The sequence below is a fragment of the Muscardinus avellanarius genome (genome assembly GCF_963383645.1).
Source record: "Muscardinus avellanarius genome assembly, chromosome: 12".
NCBI classification, from domain to species: Eukaryota; Metazoa; Chordata; class Mammalia; order Rodentia; family Gliridae; genus Muscardinus; species Muscardinus avellanarius.
In genome coordinates this window covers 14,171,651-14,191,575 of record NC_137798.1, presented here as the reverse complement: position 1 = coordinate 14,191,575, position 19,925 = coordinate 14,171,651, and the positions used below count along the sequence as shown (strand labels likewise).

At 43.2% G+C, this 19,925-nt stretch overlaps 1 protein-coding gene across 1 annotated transcript in view; it reads right to left on the bottom strand.

Annotated features, from left to right (window-relative positions):
- The window catches only part of TTBK2 (tau tubulin kinase 2), a gene marked incomplete at both ends in the record, with an annotated part of 75,237 nt that overhangs the window by 4,843 nt on the left and 50,469 nt on the right, over nt 1–19,925 (bottom strand). Inside the window, 5 exons of the mRNA XM_080707478.1 lie at nt 663–1,909; nt 3,958–4,522; nt 6,986–7,197; nt 9,151–9,367; nt 12,683–12,840. Coding sequence (XP_080563604.1) covers nt 663–1,909; nt 3,958–4,522; nt 6,986–7,197; nt 9,151–9,367; nt 12,683–12,840 — 2,399 coding nt within the window. The remainder of the gene's footprint in view (nt 1–662; nt 1,910–3,957; nt 4,523–6,985; nt 7,198–9,150; nt 9,368–12,682; nt 12,841–19,925) is intronic.

Genomic DNA, 19,925 nt, shown 5'->3' with positions numbered 1-19,925 from the left:
TGTAAAAGGACTTAAGATGAGACATTTTATGTTCTATATATTTTCACAATAAAAACCATGGGGTTGGGAGAAAAGCCAGGCATGATGTCACATGTCTATAATCCCAGTACTTTGGAGGCTGAGACAGGAGGATCACAGGTTTAAGGTCAGTCTAGCAAAACCCTCAGCATCTTAGTGAGATCCTTTTTTAAGATTAAAAAATAAAATAGGGCTGGAAGTATACCTCAGAGGTAGAATGCCCCTGATTTCCAGTACGACCCCCCTCCCCCATATACACCAGGGGTACTGGCTCAAACCTATAATCCCACTACTTGGGTGGCTAAGACAGGAGGATTGCAGGTTCAAGGACAGCCTCAGCAATGTAGTGAGATCCTATTTCCAAATAAAAATTGGGCTGGGGTATAGCCCAGAGGTAGAAGACCCCTGGGTTCTATACCCAGTACCACAAGAAAAGAAAAAAAAAAAGGAATTAATCTGTGATGCTGAAAAGTAGCAGAAAGAAAGAAGGAAGGAAGGAAGGAAGGAAGGAAGGAAGGAAGGAAGGAAAGAAAGAAAGAAAGAAAGAAAGAAAGAAAGAAAGAAAGAAAGAAAGAAAGAAAGGGCAGGCTACCACTGTTATACAATGAAGCAGATATCCACACAGTGAGGGCAGAGGGCGTTACCTGGCCTCCACTCCAGGCCGTGTGGGAGGCTTTCCTGGCGGTGGCCGAGGCAGGAACTGGGATGAAGCTGAAGTACAGAGCTGGTCCGTGTTGACCCATGAAACCGGCCTCGGGATCTTGCTCCTTCTAGACTGGGCGATGATGGGAGACAGGAAGCTGTCTTCAGCTGACCTACTCAAGTGAGAATCCACTGCCAGTCTTGAAAAGGGAGTGAAGACTTGCTCTTCAGACAAGGAAGTGGGGATGGTGGCGAGCTTCTCCTCCAGCAACTTATCAGAGGCACTTGAGAGGTCACCAAGGAAAGACTTCAGCTGCCTTTTTTCCACCAGGAGTTTGACTACATCTGGCTGATAAGCTTTCTTTTGGAAGAGCTTTTCTTTTGCAGAAACTGGAGAGGATGATTCAAAAGTTGAGTCTATCTCTTGTGCTAATACAGGGATTCGGCTATGTCTAGTTACAAAGGATGACCTCATCACATCCTTCCGGGATGGGGGACCGTGTTCATTCTCTGAAACACAATGAAATAGTTCTCCATTTTTAGGGGAAATTTTCTCTTTTTTACCCTCTTGGTGCAAAAAAGTAGCGAGGTCCCCTTGATGCGCTGGTGGGCCGTCGCTGTTGAGGCCATCGTCCTTAGAGAGCGCACTCTTTGGCTCTGGCGCCACCTGGCCTATCTGCCCTTCTGCGTGTGGGTCAACGACTCCTGGAGAAATTTCCCCAACTTCCAGAAGCCTCGTCATCTCGTGGTTTTTGTCTTGATTTGGCACCACACTGAATGCCTGTGTCTTTGTCACCTCCAGGGGTTCGGTGGCTGCAGAGTGGTCCCTTTCCACAGCTGTCAAGTCTCCTGGGAGAGAGGTTTCGGTGCAGCGCTGCCCTTTGCTGAGCTGCTCGTCTCCATTACCTGAGCCTAGCAGAATGCTTTTCTCCTCCGGCTCCCCAGGCAGAGTCTCCAGTCCTCTCACACCTGGTCCATCACGGTCAGGAACGTCTTGAGCTAAGTCACTCTCTCTAACATCAGGTCGCACATCATGCCCAGTGTGATCCGTCTGCAGCCCCAGGTCGGTTCTGCTTGCTCCGCTAGGAGGCTCACCCTCCGTCACAGCCAGGCCGGAGTTCTCCCTTGGAGACAGCAGCTCCACAGACGGCTCCAGGGGCTGAAGATCTTTTTTCTCTGGCTGCTGACCGTAGTGAAAGCTGCCTGAGGTCGACTGTGTAGATGCCACAGAAGGTCTAGGGATCGTAAGCTGGGGGGGGGGGGTAAAAATGCAATTATATGGGGGCAGGACTTAGATTTAACACTCCAAATTCAAGTCTCTTTTTTAATAGTACTGGGGATGGAACCCAGGGTGTATACGTCTGTGCTTACACTCCCAGACCCATTTGTTTTTATTTTTTGGCATTGGGAATGGAACCCAGAGGCATTATACCTCCAAGTTATACCCCCAACCCAGTTTTATCCCTTGCTTTGAAACAAGGTCTCACTAAGTTGCAGAGGCTGGGTTCAATTCCCAGTACCATAAGACAAAAGTAAAATCTCATTCTGATTAGTGGACAAATAGGCTGGAAGAAATATAGGTAGAAGAGTATCTGTTGCTTCCTAGTACAGAAAAGAATTAACTACTGAGTTATAAAAACAAATTCCTAAGCTGGGCGTGGTGGCGCATGCTTATAATCCCAGCATTCGGGAGGCTGAGACTGGAGGATCGCAGTTCGCGGCCAGCCTCAGCTACTTAGTGAGGCCCTTTGCAACTCAGTGAGACTCTGTTTCAAAATAAAGAATAAAAAAAAGAATTGGGAAGGGGGTATATAGCTCGGAGGTCAAATACTGCTGGGTTCTACCCCAGACCCGTAAAATAAATAAATAAATAAATAAATAAATAAATATTTAAAAAAATCCCTTACAGGGCATGGTGGCATATGCTTGTCATCCTAGTATTTGGGAGGTTGAGACCGGAGGATCACAGTTTCTGGAAAGCCTCAGCTACTTAGTGAAGCCCTCTGCAACTTAATAAGACCCTGTCTCAAAATAAATAATAAAAAATAGGGCAGGGGGTGTAGCTCAGAGGTCGAATGCCCCTGAGTTCCATCTCCAAACCTGAAAAAAAAAATCCTTGTCTATTAAAATAATTTTTTTTGGTACCAGGGATTCAATTTAGGGGCATTCTATCTTCAAGCTACTCTCTGAGTACCTTTTATTGGTTTTATTTTTTTAGCTTTATTTATTTATTTATTTATTTATTTATTTATTTATTTATTTATTTATTTGCGGGTCTGGGGATAGAACCCAGGGGCATTCGACCTCCAAGCTACACCCCCTGCCCTATTTTTATTCTTTATTTTGAAACAGGGTCTCACTAAGTTGTGGAGGGCCTAAGTAGCTGAGGCTGGCCCTAACCACGATCCTCCAGTCTCAGCCTCCCAAATGCTGGGATTACATGCATGCGCTACCACACCTGGCTGAGTGTTTGTTTGTTTGTTTGTTTGTTTGTTATACAGGGTCTTGCTAGGTTGCTGAGAGTCTTGCTAATTTCCTGAGGCTGATCCTGAAACTGCAATTCTCCTGTCTCAGCCTCCCCAGTACTGGGATGACGGGCATACGCTACCACATTTGGCTAAGAGAATAATCTGTGTGTGTGTGGAAGGGGTACTGGAGATTGAATCAAAGAACATTCTACCTCTGAACTACACCCCAACCTTTTCTTCTTTTTCTTCTTCTTAAAACAGGGTCTCACTAAATTGCAGAGGGCCTCGCTAAATTGCTGAGCCTTTTCTGGAACCTGCAATCTTCCTGTCTCATCCTAAATACTGGCATTACAGATGTGTATTACCATGCCCAACTTAAAGAGTAAATTTAACAATTCAAACTTTTCTGTGTCATTAATATTCTACTAAAACACTTTTCCAATTTAATACATCTTTATAAATTGGGCATGGTGGCTCACACTTGTAATCCCAGTACTTGGAAGGCTAAGACAGGAGGATCATAGGTTCATGGCCAGCCTCAGCTATTTAGTGAGGGCTTTGCTAAGTTTCTGAGGGTGGCCTTGAACCTGCAATCCTCCTATCCCAGCCTCCCAACTACTGGGAGGACAGGCATGCACCACCACACCTGGTTCAGTCTTTTCTTTTTCTTTTTTCTTTTTGGTCTTTTTTGGAATTGGGGATCGAACCCAGAGCGCCACACCTGCAAAGCAGGTGCTTTGCCACTGAGCTACATTCCGGCTCCTCAGTCTTTTCTACATAGCACCTAGACTGGATAAATATGAAGAAACAAATGGAGCAAGCCTCTTACCGCTGTGAGAGGCCCTTCTGCTTGTGCCTCCATTGGGCTTGTGGGTGTGGCTCCGGCTGGGAGGTCCAGCCTGTCTGTGCAGGGCTCTGAAGCAGCAGCGGCAGGGCACTCTGCAGGAAGCGCCAGGACCACGCCGGAGGCTCCCTTTTTTACTTGCTCACTCTGCGCCCAAGGCCCCAGCCGGAGCTTTTCACCTTGAGGGCAGTCCTCCAAGACTTGGAGCACTTCGGGCTCCTCGTCAGAAGGGCTCCCAGCCGTCTTATGGCCCACAGCTTCCTTTGTCCTGAAGTCCTGAAGGTCTTGCTCCTTGTCTACCATCACCCATTCTTTGGAGTCCACCTCCTGCTTGCAAGAGCTCAGGTTAACGGCTATGAATCCATTGCTGCCACCATCGGCCTGCTCCGGGGTGTTGGCAGAGGCGGGCTTGGAGGCATCTGGAAGATATTCCTCATCATAGTGCCAGATGTGGTCGTTACGGGACCCAGCAGGAACACCAGGCTTATGAAGCAGAGCAGGGAGAACGGATTCCTTTCCTGCATTGGAGTCTTTCTGCATTTTCTCCAGGCTTAAGGGAAATGGAGAGAAGTTAGTCCAGTGTCTGAGGGAAACATTTATTACATTAGTTATAAGGTCTATACAGAACTTCTAGCCATACAAAGATGAGAGGAAAAACTATAAAAGCATGAAGGCAGTTTCACAGGGTCGATAATGTCCTTCTCCACTGGCCATAATTCTGCTTCAGAAGGTGAACACCGGGCGTGGTGGGCACGCTTGTAATCCCAGCATTCGGGAGGTCAAAAAAGGAGGATCACGCAGGTTTGAAGCCAGCCTCAGCTACTTAGTGAGGCCCTTTGCAACTCACTGAGACCCTGTTTCAAAATAAAGAATAAAAAATAGGGCTGGGGGTGTAGCTTAGAGGTAGAATGCCCCTGGGTTCAATGCCAGTACCAAAAAAAAAAAAAAAAAAAAAAAAAAAACCCAGAAAAAAAAAGATGGCTCAGCTTTTAATTCATTCTGTGTGTGTGTGTGTGTGTGTGTGTGTGTGTGTGTGTGTGTCTGTCTGTCTGTCTGTCTGTCTCCCTCTCTCTCTGTCTCTCTCTCTGTGTTTGTCTGTCTGGTCTGTCTCTCTCATACTGGAGATTGAACCCAGGACATTCTACCTCTAAGCTACACCCTCGGCTCTTTTTTATTTTGAAACGGTCTTTTTAAGTTGCCGAGAGTATTGCTAAGTTTCTGAGACTAGTCTCAAACCTGTGATCCTTCTGTCTCAAGCTCTCAAGTACCAGAATTACAGGCAAACACCACATACCTGAAGGTTTCCTTCTTTTGTAAGACTAAATTCTTTACCAAATTAGGCATTTAATCCCCGTTGTACTCTTATAGTTTCTTCACATCTTGGCCACAATTCAAAAATGTTTCAAACACTGCACCCCGAGCTGGGTGTGGTGGCGCACGCTTGTAATCCCAGCACTTGGGAGGCTGAGACAGGAGGATCTCACAGGTTCGAGGTCAGCCTCAGCCTCACTAAGCAGTGAGGCTCTCAGCAATGAAGTGAGACCCTGTTTCCAAATAAAATATAAAATAGGTCTGGGAGTGTAGTCTTGAGGTAGAAAGCCCCTGGATTCCACCCCCAGTACCACAAAAACAAACAAACACTGTGACCAACACTACAGCATCTTTTTTGATCATGTCAAGATACAGACAACACATGTATCTTACACCTATGATACGAAATAACTACCCTGGAGGAAGAATGCACAGATGAGAGGAACTGCTTAAAATGGAAACTGAGCAAGGAGAGAGGTGGCTAAACTGTTTTAGGACACAGTGAGCACCCTGCTAATCATATTCACACACTCTTTCTAATCTAACATTTCATTGTCAGCAGTAGTTAAAGATATACCACTGAAGGGCATGACTAACAGTAAAGGTACTTTAATATTACTGAAACCTTTATAATTCACAAATATGTCCCAAACTTGCTTTAAGCTTCCTTTCTACTTTCTGTTATCAAAATTTGTGATAGGGAACTGGGTATAATGACATTTACCTCTAATACCAGTACTCGGGAGGCCGAGACAGGTGGAATGCAGCCTCAGCAATGTAGCAAGACCCTCAGCAACTTAGCAAGACCCTGCTTCAAAATCAAAATTAAAGAAAGGGCTAGCTAGGCCATGGTGGCACATGCCTATAATTCCAGCATTTGGGAGGCTGAGACAGGAGGAGTGCAGGTTCATGGCCAGCCTCTGGAATTTGTGATGCCCTCCGCAACTGAGTCAGACCCTGTTTCAAAATAAAGAATATAACAGGGCTGGGGGTGTGGCTCAGAGGTAGGATGCCCCTGGGTTCCATCCCCAGTACTGCAATAAATAAATAATTAATTAAATTAATAAAAAGGGTTGAGGGTGTAGATCAGAGGTAGAATGTCCCTCGGTTCCATCCCCAGTACAAAAAAAATTTGTTACAGACATAATGTGCTTCATTAACCATAACTACAGTATCTGTATAGCTCACTAAAGTTTTACCTTTCCTTCTCTCTAGGAAGTGCCAGAGGCAAGAATGACAAGCTTGTTGATAGGTATTATCCTAAGGCCTCCGCTAAACTGAAATGCCTGTGATTTGTGCATGAGTTACTTTTTCCTCTCCTCCACATACTGCCTTCATTTCTGCTTAATGCCATCTTTCTCATGACTTTCAAACTCTACACTGCTATTTGAAAGAGACTGCCTTCCAAATCAGATCACTGTAAAACTCTTCCTTTAACTGTAACCAGTGTTAAGAAGTTAGCAGCACCTGCAGTCAAAGGTTTTGTTACAGGATTTGAAATATTAGAAGAAAATTCACATGAAGTATCAGAATGATAACTAAAAATATGGATAAAAATGAGAGCTTAGTGGAGTTAGGGTTACAAAAACCCAAGAATGTCTTATATTAAAGACTTTAATAAAAGTATGTACAGTAATACTAAAAGCAACAACAACAATAATGGTAACTTAGAAGCTTTAAAAAGAAAACAACTATTTCATACCAGGTCTCAAGAAACTTGTCAGTATCTGGCTTTGGCTCCAGCGTCAGACGTTTTTCTAGCTCAAAGCTGTGTATAGAACGTAACTTCCGCACCAATGGAACATCCCTGTCTGGCTGAGTAATCTCTGAGCGGACGCGAACTGGTGAACCAAGACTTGGAGCATTGAGAACACCATTTGCTTGGCCATGGCTGTTCTCCTCTTCAGTAGCAGCCTAGAAAGAGAAAATAAAACTCTGAAAAACATCCTAGGTCCCATATGTGGGAGTAATCACCAAAGGCTTTGAAAAGAACAGAAATAAGTAATTAGATGTGTTTTCAGAAATTTAGGATATTTTAGCTAGTTTACTTCATTATATTCCTGTCTTTAAACACTTTTGCATTTTCTTAATACATATTCAGATTCAGTTCTTTTTTTTTTTTTAGATTTTTGGTACAAAGGCAAATGATCTAAAAATGTTTAATGACCTTGACTTTTTACATTAGATGCTTATAAGGATGCTACTGGAAAGGATGTTCCCTTTGGACAAAAAAAGAGTTAAGAGAGGTTCCTAACATCCTCCATCCTGCTGGATTACAAGCGCTGACCACACCCAATTAGGTTGATCAAAGTCTTATGGAGGCTGACCATGAACCTGTGATCCTCCGGTCTCAGCCTCCCAACTACTGGGATGCCAAGTGTGAGCCACCACATCTGTCTATCCTTAAGTTTTAAATTATATAATTCAACAATTGTCCAAAAATAGCACAAACTCCTCAGAGCTGATCACAAAATATTCTTGTCAGGACATATTTTAATTGATAAAGCATGACTAGCCAAATTTCATGTTAAAATAAGTATGAGTCCAAAGCTTCATTTCACATGTATTAAGTTTTACCTCCTTCCCAACCAAACTTTTATAAAATCACTTAAACAACACACACACACACACACACACGCACGCACGCACGCGCACACACACACACACACACACACATAAACACACTGACTTATAATTCATTGCCCCTTTATCTCATTTTCTATGAATGAGGAAAGAACAATAAACAGAAGCAAAGAAAAGTCTGGGGATAATCTGTCTCAAGATAATTATGTTTTTTTTTGTGTGTGTGTGTGGTACTGGGGGTGGAACCCAGAGGCTTTCTACCTCCGGGTTATACTCCCAGACCTATTTTTGGAAACAGGGTCTCACTAAGTTACTGAGAGCCTCACTAAGTAGCTGAGGCTGGCTTCGAACCTGTGTGATCCTCCTGTCTCAGCCTCCCAAGTGCGGGGATTACAAGCATGCGCCACCACGCCCGGCTTTGTCTCAAGATAATTAAAAATTACACATATAATTCAGAAATCTAATCTCTCCCCATACTAACAAGTATACCTACTTGCTATTTTTTTCTTTTTTTTTTTTTTTTGGTGGTATTGGGGGTGGAAGCCAGGGGCTTTCTACCTCTGGACTATATTCCCAGACCTATTTTATATTTTATTTGGAAACAGGGTCTCACTAAGTTGCTGAGAGCCTCACTAAGTAGCTGAGGCAGGCTTCAAACTTTTGTCTCAGCCTCCCAAGCGTGGGGATTACAAGCGTGCGCCATCACACCCGGCTCCTACTTGCTATTTTAATGAATAAATCTTGTCTTTTGTTTAATATTCAAACATTTAGTCAACTCATGGTCAGTTTGATGTCCCACTTCCACCCCTCAATTCCCCAGCTATATTTGAGACAGTGCTCAGAATGGGTGCTTATAGTTCCATTGGTCTACGCTAACAAAAAGCCCCAGAGATTTTGTCACTTTATTTGGGAAGACTATTAACTTTTATTCTATAGATATTTCTCCTCTTTTAGTCTCATTGACTTTTTTAAAAAAATATCTTCCTCCCTCCCTCCCTCTCTTATGCTGAGGATCGAACCCAGGGCTTCATATATGATAAGCAAGCACTCTACCAAAGAGCTATATCCCCAGTCCTGGTTATTTAAAAAAAAAAAACACCTTTATCTTTTCCATAAAATACAAGATGAAGATTAATGTTTGATTCCAAATGCCAATATGTAAATATCTAGAAATACAATGTTCTGTCTACTTTTCATTCAAAATTGAGCATCATGATACCCTCTGTAACAATAAGATAAAAAGAGACATGGGAAGATATCACTCCCTATGCAAGAAATACACACCTTACAAATTCCAAGCTTTATCTTGTTCTTGTTGGCATCCATCTCTTCCCAGACATCTTTCTCCTGGGGACGAGGATGTCCCAGAGATCCAGGCAATTTATCTGGTGACACGCCAACAGGGATGCCATTCTCCCCATCACTAAGCTGTTCATCTGGAAACACCTCATCTGTATTTTCCCGAAGCAAGTCTCCTGGGATGGGTGTGGCATTGGCAATTCTAAAAGGGGGCGGGGGAGGGAAATCATAGAACTTTAAAAGACCAGAATAAAAAATTACTACGAGACTATCTTACATTGTGTTCCTGTATTTAAATGAGAAAATCCATATATAATTCTAAAATTTGAGAATTTAGAATTTTTAACCTGATTATAAAATATAAATTCTAATATAATAACTCACTAATTTGATAACCACTGCTTTTATTTATGTACTTACATGTTTATTTTGTGGTACTGGGGATTGAACCTAGGCCTACTCAACCACTGAGCTATACCCCCTTCTCAGCCTCCCAAATGCTAGGATTACTAGTTTATGCTACCATGCCTGGCGACCCCTACCCCTTTATTTATTTATTTTTGGTGGTACTGGGGTTCCTGGAAGCCCTTCTACCTCTGGACTACACTCCCAGACCTATTTTTTATATTTTTATTTGGAAACAGGGTCTCTTAAGCCAGCTCGGCTGGCTTCGAACCTACGCGATCCTCCTGTCTCCACTTCCCAAGCGCGGGGATTACAAGCGTGCGCCACCACACCCAAGGTTTTTTTGAAGATTTAAATAAGTTTATTAAAAAGATAGAAATACAAAAGACAGTTACAGCCTCATGTTACCCAAAGGTAACATGTAACGTGAAGGGTGCTTCCAACGAAATCGCCCCACGCCTAAGTTTTGACAATCACTTTAACATGCTCTATTTTCCAATTAGTCTTTGTCAACAATAATTACATATTGTATTCTTTATCCATTTTTCTTAGAGATTAAAAACAATTATAAACGGGAAAATATTAAGTGCCATAAGGAAGTGAACTGATGTAGTAAAATTGCTAGATCACTATTATGTTTTTTCATAGTATGAAATGTGCATTGCTTTCTTATTTGCAGACATTTTACTTACTAAGCACCTATTACATATAAGACCCTGGTGACACCAAAATGAGGAAGGAGATTTTGCGCTGTGTGAGAAACAGAAATGCTGCAATTATATAAGTCACACAGTTTGGCATGGAAAACAAAGTACTAATACCAATTAATATCACTATCTCCTAAGCTAGATAATTCCCAAAGCAAGGTTAATTCAAGGAAATCCGTAAGCTCTTGCTGTGCCTCAGCATTTGACCACCTGAGGGAATCCGGATGAACGACATCTCCATCTTTCAAGTAACTCCATGCCTAGTTCCACGGTTGGTCATCTCACCCTAGGCTCCTGGGTCCATGAGAGGCTTTCTAGTTCTCATTAATCATTCAATAAGTAAGAAGGTCTATGCCAGCTTTAATGTTCTATAATTATAAATATTTGTTTGTTTTAAATATTACTGGCTAATGCCAGTATTTAGTACAAAATAAAACCTCTTCTTACAAATTATCCCAACATAGGAAAACATTCTTGAATAGATCACATTAACGGGCTACATTGTGATCATAGTAAGAGGCAAAACAGAGCCCTTCTAGGAGGCCATTCTAAGGGTAACAATTCTGCCCTGGCAGAGGCGTCATAAGTACTTCACACGCTGTGATAGGACCAGTGATTTCTAAAGGTCTTGTTTCTCCTGACTTGGCAGTCTTCATTCCTACCACTGCTTAGAAGGGTCAGTACTCGGTGAACCTCATCATCAACAGGTTATAGGTAAACAGCTAGAAAAGCACTGATAATGGCGCTCAGGAAAAAACTTTAATGCATATTCAAGTAGGTACTACAAATTCTAACCTTAAAAATATATTAAAAAGGTAGTTTGGAAGCCAGGCGGGGTGGCGCACGCTCATAATCCCAGTACTAGAAAGGCTGAGACAGGAGGATCCGGGTTTGCAGCCAACCTCAGCTACTTAGTGAGGCCCTTCACAACTTAGTGAGACCTGTTTCAAAATAAAAAATAGGGCTGGGGGTGGGGGGTAGCTCGGAGGTAGAATGCCCCTGGGTTTTATCCCAGCACCACAAAAAAGTAGTTTGATCTAAAATAATTCAAATGAACAAACTAATTATAGAGATAATTCAAGACCAGAAATAACTGGCCACTGAAAGATTTTCATATGAGTTCAATATAATTTATTTACTGATGCAAGAAGCATGACGGGCACTAATGTTTATGTCTATGCAATCCAAATTAAAGGCAAAGGGAGCGTAGTCTACTTGCCGCACAGGTGTGTTTGTTCTTTCTTTTCACATTTTAACCATTCAGTGTTCTACCAAATCTTTTTTTCCCTATGTCAGCATTATTTTCCTCTTTCCAACTACTCTAATTTCTCAGCACTTCTCACGGCATCTCAGGAAAAGTGCCATCTCTACCTAAGAAACTGCTCTAGGAAACGCCCACTCCCACGCAGTTCCCCTCTTGCTTATGCGCCAGCACAGCGTCACACACTCCAAGGACTCTCCCGCCTTCTCCGTAAGTCCCTTCCACATGGCTCCAATTCTTCTACCTCCCTACCACTCTGCTTCCATTAATTAATTCATAATTAATATTTTCACCCTTTTCGAAACTAAACGGATCCAAATCTGTAAAGAAACAATTCTTTCCCAGGAAAATTATAGCATGTTCCAGAATCTGAATAAGAAAACCAACGTGACAGTATTACTAGGACATCTGTGCTTGCAGCCAAGATAGAACAGAAGCAAACCAAAACAAATTAAAAACAAAGGCAGAGCTGGGCATGGTGCTCACGCTTGGGAGGCTGAGACAGGAGGATCGCAGGTTCCTAGCCAGCCTCAGCAATTTGGTAAGGCCTTCTGCAACTTAGTGAGACCTTTCTTCAAAATTAAAGAACAAAATAGGACTGAGAGTGTACCTCTAAGGTAGAATGCCCCTGGGTTCCATCTCCAGTAAAACACACACACACACACACACACACACACACACACACACACACACACACCTGTATTTTAATATATGCAGAAGAAAAAAATTTAAAAACAAAAACTAAGAATAACTTGTTCCTAATATGCTATGTAAATTAAATCACTTTTGTAAGATGGGCATGTTACATGTTCTGCTCCTACAAAACTTACAGTATAATTAGATATAATTGTGTCCCATTCTTCCCAGAGTGTCATATCTTCTTTAGAAATGCAACTAATGTTCCCACTCATTTTGAAGAAAATTCACTGTAAATCTGACATCAACAAATCACACACGCTCTAAGCTCCCATTTCAGAGTATTATCTAAGATCATTCCAAAGGCAAAGCCAATTCCAGGAAATCGAGAAGCTTCTCTCTGTCCCAGCCTGTGTTCACCTGAGGGGACCTGGATGAACTAGAGGGCATTTCTGTGAACACCATGCACCCATGAAAGGCATCGCTCAAGAGGCTCTCTGGGGCATACCCAATGGCGGCAGGGGTCAAGCGGGTGTGCAGCTGTGGAGTGGTAGAAGTGGTGGTGGTGGTTAGTGAGCCGTCCGCTCCAGTCTTCTCCCAGTCAAAAGGATCGCTCTCAATTACTCCAAAGGTCTTGATGCTATTGTCAAACACGGATGTAAGAAGCTAAACCACAAAGAAAAACCAGAGTAAGCCAACAGTAAACAGTCACTTTTCCTGTGTAACAGAAAGCACCTTGTGCTCATAAAAAAGGCTTTACAATATGATTTTCTTCAAAGAGGGAATTTTGTGTGTGTGTGTTGTGTGGTACTGGGATGGAACCCAGGGGCATTCTACCTCCGAGCTATAACCCCAGACTTATTTTACTCTTTTATTTTGGAACAGGATCTCACTAAGTTGCAGAAGGCCTCACTAATGATCCTCCTGTCTCAGCCTCTTAAGTACTGGGATTACAAGGGTGCGCCACTACTTCTGGCTTAAAGAAAGATTTTATTTATTTATTTATTTTGCAGTACTGGGTATGGAACCCAGGGACATTCTACCTCCGAGCTACACCACCAGCGCTATTTTTTATTCTTTATTTTGAAACCGGGTCTCACTGAGTTGCAGAGGGCCTCACTAAGTAGCTGAGGCTGTCTACAAACTGCGATCCTCCAGTCTCAGCCTCCCAATTGCTAGGATTACAAGCGTGCGCCACCATGCCCGGCTAAAAAAAGAAATTTGAATAAAGGTTTTATGTGGATGATGATTCTGAATCAGTGTTGTGTTTTTTCAGTTGTGGAACTGTTCTGTGGTTCTACTGGAGAATGTTTCTATTTGGGAAAGATTCACAGTGAAGCACCGTAGTTATAGCCTACTCTTAGATGGTTTAAAAAAAGGACATGAAGCTGAGCGTGGTGGTGCTCACTAATAATCCCAGCATTTGAGAAGCTGAGACAGGAGCACCACGGTTCACAGACACCTTCAGCTACTTAGTGAGGCCCTTTGCAACTCAGTGAGACCCAGATTCAAAATAAAGAACAAAAAATAGACCTGGGGTGTAGCTCAGAGGTAGAATGTCCCTGGGTTCCATCCCCAGTACCATAAATAAATAAATAAATAAATAATAATAAATAGATAACACAATCCGTGTGTATATACATATATGTACATTCAGCTGAACCATTTACTTGGTCATTTACTTATTACTACTTTTTTTTTTTTTTTTTTGGTGGTACTGGGTTCCTGGAAAACCTTCTACCTCCGGGCTACACTCCCAGACCTATTTTTTGTACTTTTTTTATCTGGAAACAGGGTCCAAACCTGCGCGATCCTGTCTCCGCCTCCCAAGCGTGGGGATTACAAGCATGCATCACCACACCTGGCTACTTATTTTTTTTTTTTTTAAGAAAATTTTTGCCAGGTGCAGTGGTGCATGCTTGTAATCATGGCACGGAGATACAAGGTGGAAGCAGGAGTATCGCGCAGGTTCGAAGCCAGCCGCGCTGGCTTAAGAGACCCTGTTTCCAAATAAACATATAAAAATGGGTCTGAGAGTGTAGCCCAGAGGTAGAAGGGTTTCCAGGAACCCCAGCATCACCAAAAACAAAAGAAAATTTTTATATAGTTCAACTTAAATAAATGACCTGAGTAAACAGTTACTCCGTTCAGGAAAGGGAGTGTGTATGTACCTGTGTGGTGGGGTGTTGAGAAATTATTAAAATCTCTCTTTCTCTGTTTATATGTGTTTATGTACACAAATAACCACAATAAAACCTGCCCTAATAGTTTGATTTATATTACATATAACCCTACTTCTGTCTTTAAATCCCTCCTCTGTATGTGCTCTAGAGAGAGATCTCACAAAGAGCGTGGCTGTTTCTGTCCGCAGGCTCCACGTCCACTGCGTGACGAGGGCCTGCTCCTCTCATGGCTCCCTCCACGTGGCACTCGATCACCTAGGGTTATCTCACACACTTCCTGCTCTGGACTTGAAGCCAGCAGGCCGTCATGAGAGGGCTTCACACAGCTTCAGTCTATAACAGATGCCATACACAGGGAGGGGAACAAACATGCTAAGAACCCCCGAAGACAAGTTAGGAGGCCTCTATCACCTGAGCCAGCCTGGCACGACGGCAAGCAGTTAGTTAACTGGGGGTGGGGCCATGAGGCCTTGCTCACAAGACTAGAAGAGAGCTGTGAGTGTAAGGAAAGAGTAAAAGACAACTTGGACTTCTGTCCAGGGCCACTGGTAAATGGAGTGAGTATAAGGATTAGAATATTGAAGTTTTATGGAGTTTATGGAGGAATAGGTAATAGAGATACAAATCTGAGCATAATCAGCACATAAATACTAATAGATATTATTTAAAGCCAGAGGTCCAGTTGATATAATCTAGGAAGAGTCCATAACAAAGCTAACTGAGGGCCGATGCCTATAGGTACTCCAGAATTTGCATGGAGCAAGATAAGAACTCTGTAAAGCCGGGCATGGTGGCGCACGCTTATAATCCCAGCATTCGGGAGGCTGAGACCGGATGAACGCGGTTCACGGACAGCTGCAGCTACTCAGTGAGGCCATCTGTAACTCAGTGAGACCCCGTTTCAAAATAAAGAATAAAAAATAGGGTAGGGGGTGTAGCTCAGAGGTCGAATGCCCCTGGGTTCCATCTCCGGACCCTCAAAACAACAACAACAACAACAACAAAAAACAACTCTGTAAAGAAAAAGAAAAAAATGAAGAAAAAATGAAAAGGGTGCCAAGAAAACCAATAAATTAGCTGGTCATGGTGGTACATGCCTATAATCCCAGGATTTGGATTCAGGTCCCGGCACCATAAATAAAGACAAACAAAGCTAACCATTTCTATTACTGGGTTTGGGATACCTGACTTAGCTTTTCACTATAAAAGTAAAATTTTTCAAAGAGAAATAACTAGCCAGGCATGGTGGTGCACGTCTGTAATCCCAGTACTTCAGAGGCTGAGACAGGAGAATCACAGGTTCTTGGCCAGCCTCAGCAACTTAGTGAGAGCCTGTTTCAAAACAAAAATTAAAAAGGGCTGGGGGTGTAGCTCAGAGGTAAAATGCCCCTGTGTCCAATCCCAAGGAAGGAGGGGAGAGAGAGAGAGGAAAGAAGGGAGGCAGGCAGGCTAAGAGCCTTAGTAGGAAAAATCAAGAGTACTGTGTGTAGCTGACAAGAGAAGAAACTATTTCAACAAGTAAGATGGTCAAGTGCTACTAACTGCAAATGTACAGCTGTTTCTGATTAATTTCTCTTCCTTTCACGCCTAAGCCTCGAGAAGCCAGGATACGTCAGTTCTTGTGCATCACTACCCCCAGGGTCTAATGTATTGCCTTACACACAGAAGTCACTCTTAAAACATTTGGAGAATAAATGTTCATTTGTAATAATATATGATTCTACCTTTCATTTAAGTCTCAAAAGGGAAAACAATAAACAAATATAGAAGGAAACTAAAAAAGATACGAGAAATTGGAAAAGGCATGATCATAAAGTCTGGGATGGTCAGTATTTGGGAGGCTGAGACAGGAGTATAACAGGTTCACGGCCAGCCCCAGCAACTTAGTGAGGCTCTCCACAACTTTGTGAGAACCTGTTTCAAAATAAAAGAATAATATAAGGGCAGGGTTATAACTCAGAGGTAGATGCCCCTGGATTCCATCCCCAGCACCACACATTAAACAAGCAAACAATGAAATCTTGTAAACTTTCCTTTGGTTCTATTTTGTTGTCTTTGCTATAATTTAGGCTTCCCGGCTATAAAAAGCACAGGAAGGAAAGGAATGGGAACTGAAACCCAGGGTTTGGGAACTGAAGTGCCAGACTTAGACCTCAGACCTCTCCTGACTGAAACCCAGGTTCTCACAGACTGAGATATTTGCTTCCTGGATGGTGGAATCCAATTCACAGGGCAACATCTACTTTGCTTGTGAGCACACAATGGCTACCACTAAATTCTCTGTAGTGAGCTACAACGGGAATAGTCCTAAGTGGTTATTTATTTATTGTGGGTCTGGGGATGAAACCCATGGGCATTCGACCTCTGAGCTACACCCCATGCCCTATTTTTTATTCTTTATTTGGAAACAGGGTCTCACTGAGTTGCAAAGGGCCTCACTAAGTAGCTGAGGCTGTTCACAAACCGCGATCCTCCAGTCTCAGCCTCCTAAATGCTGGGATTAAAGCGTGCGCCACCACGCCCGGCCTAAGTGGTTTTTATATCAGATGTCCAGCCTTGTTTTGTGTGTGATGCTCAGGACTGAACCTAAGAGCATTCTACCTCCAAGCTACACTGCCAATTCTATTTTTTAAATTTTCTGATGGAAACAGGTCTCACTAAGTTGCTGAGGCTGGCTTAAAACTTGTGATCGTACTGCCTCAGCCTCCCAAGAACTGGGGTTACAGTGCGTTGCAAAGAGCCTCACAAAATAGCAGCTGAGGCTGGCTGCAAACCACGATCCTCCTGTCTCAGCCTCTCAAATGCTGAGATTACAAACGTGGGACACCATGCCCAGCTACTTCTTTTATTTAATAATATATTTTTAGCCAGACGTGGTGGTGCATGATCCTTAGGTCTCAGCCTCCCGAATGCTGGGATTACAAGCATGAGTCACCATGCCCGGCTGTAAAGCAAAATTTTTGAGATACAGAAAGGTAATAAAATCAGATACTATATCTAAATGTCAGAAATTTTGATTTTTTACTTTTCTATAATTTCTAAACGTTTATAGTGGTCAGGTATTATTTTAATAATGAGAAAAAAGCTAAGCAACAAAAATGTATTATATATTAATAAAATTGATTGCATACATAATCACATGTAGCCAACAAAACTCTTGCTGTTAGCTCCCACCACCTGGAATACTCAGGTGTGTTACAGCCATCGGACACAGTTACAGTGCCTTGGGGAGCAGCCCTCTTATCCTGAGCACAAATGTGATCAGTAGCTGTGTCATATTTACACACAGGAAATCCCAGTTTGCCCTTTCAAAGAGAACGCAGACAAGGTCCACTCTTTGCAAAATCAAGACTTATTTGTAATGTGATATTAAGCACATGACTAAAAATACTGATTCCTGAATTCTCTAAGAGTAAATGGTGAACTGAAGGATCAATAAAGCACTTAGCCAAGAAAGCACAGCGGCAATGCTGGGTTGGCTCATGCAAATGCATTACTTGCTGCCAAAGGAACGGTCTCACGCCAGTGGTAAGCACATGCACAAGAAAAGGAAATTAACACTTGCTTTTTTCTTATCTGCTCCTCTCTAGGGGACTTCAGTAACAATGCTAGAAGAAAATAATGGCACTGCAACACATCCTCTGGAGAACAGAACCAGCAAAAGACGAGACAAAGGAGGACAGTGAGGATAGGCTGTGGAGCTTTGCTGCCTTCACAGCAGGCAGAGGGCCCAGCTGGCCGTCCTCGTACCTGAGGGTGTGACGCAGCACGGTGGCCCACTCGGCCAGCAGTGCTGGTGACACCAATGTCCTCCCTTTCAGTCAACCAATCAACTTTCAAGGTAAACTGTCTGGTAATATAAAGCTTCCTGTTTTGTTTTGTGGTACTGAGGATGGAACCCAGAGGCATTCAACCTCTAAGCTACACCCCCAGCCCAATTTTTAACTCCTTATTTTGAAACAGGGTCTCTCTGAGTTGCAGAGGGCCTCACTAAGTAGTTGAGGCTGTCCACAAACTCTGATCCTCCTTTCTCGGCCTCCCGAATGCTGGGATGACAAGCTGGGATGACAAGCGTGCCCACCATGCCCGGCTTTAATACTAAAGCTTCGTAATGCCTCCTAATGATGTCAATTTTCTGATTACCGGGACAAAGGAGCATAAAGGAAAGAAAAGTATTGCCAGGCACCATCAGGCATGGTGGCATGTGCCTGTAATCCAAACACTTGAGAGGTTGAGATGGGAGGATCGCAGATTCAAGACCAGAGTGCAATAACTCAGTGAGACTCTGTTTCAAAATAAAAAGGGCTGGGATGTACCTCAGAGGTGCAGCAGCCCTGGTTCAATCCCCAGCACCACACACAGGAAGGGAGGGAGAGGGAGGAGACACTTTGACTATTTCACACCCTGTAAGACTCAGATGTAGGAAGGTCGTTCAGATAGCCTTTCACATGCACGCTGCTCCCCCTGCGTAGGAACAGCAGTCAGCATGCAAGGCACGACCGGCATGAGGATGGCACACTCCGGAGCACCCATGGAGTGCGGAGTGCTACCACCTTTCAACAAGCGTGACAGTCTTTCTTCCCACACTAGAATACAATCCATTTCTTCACATGAGCTGCATGGGTCACACTGTACACAAATAAAGTACTGTTCTTTCAAATTCTCCCATCACACTAAGTGCAGCCTGAAGGGAGCCACTGGGCTGCTGTCGAGAAAGGCTGAGGACCATGAGACTCAAGGCCACTGAAGCATGGCCCTGAGCACAGTGAGCCCAAGGCAGGCACAAGGACGTTCATTAAACATTTTGTTCCTGTTTCCTGTAAATACAGCAGAATTCAAGCAAGTCACGTAAACACAGATATTCTGTGACTCGGCTGTTCCTATAGTTACCTCAAATGCCCATTCTTGCTTCAGACATGGCCTGAATGCCGACTGTCCTCAGTCCTAGGAATGCAAGCACTGACGAAGCACAGGCCCACCCTCAGGAGGTTTACACTCACCTGATGCAATAGTGAAATTGAGCAGATTTAATTCAATGTTGTTAATGCACCAACTTCTTGAGAAAAATGTCCCTGGCTCTCAAAGAGCTTATGTAAGAAAAGATAGAACAAAGTACTCCTTTAAGAATTAACACTGGTGGCACATGCTTGTGACAGGAGGATCGCAGTTCACGGACAGCCTCAGCTACTTACTGAGGACCTTCACAACTCAGTGAGACCTGTTTCAAAATAAAGAATAAAAAACAGGTCTGGGGGTGTCGCTCAGAAGTAGAATGCCCCTGGGTTCCATTACCAGTACCGCAAAAAAAAAAAAAAAAAAAGAGTAAACCCAAAAAGTTGGATGTGGTGGCACACACTTGTAATGAGGTACTTGGGAGGCTGAGACAAGAGGATCACAGACTCAAGGATAGCTTCAATAACACAGTGAGACTCTCAGCGACCCAGTGAGACCCTGTTTCAAACTAAAAAGATAAAACAGGGTTGGGAGTGTAACTCAGAAGTAGAACTCCAACGGAGTTCAATCCCCAATATCACAAGAGAAAGAAGAAAAAAGTTAATCTCAAGAAAT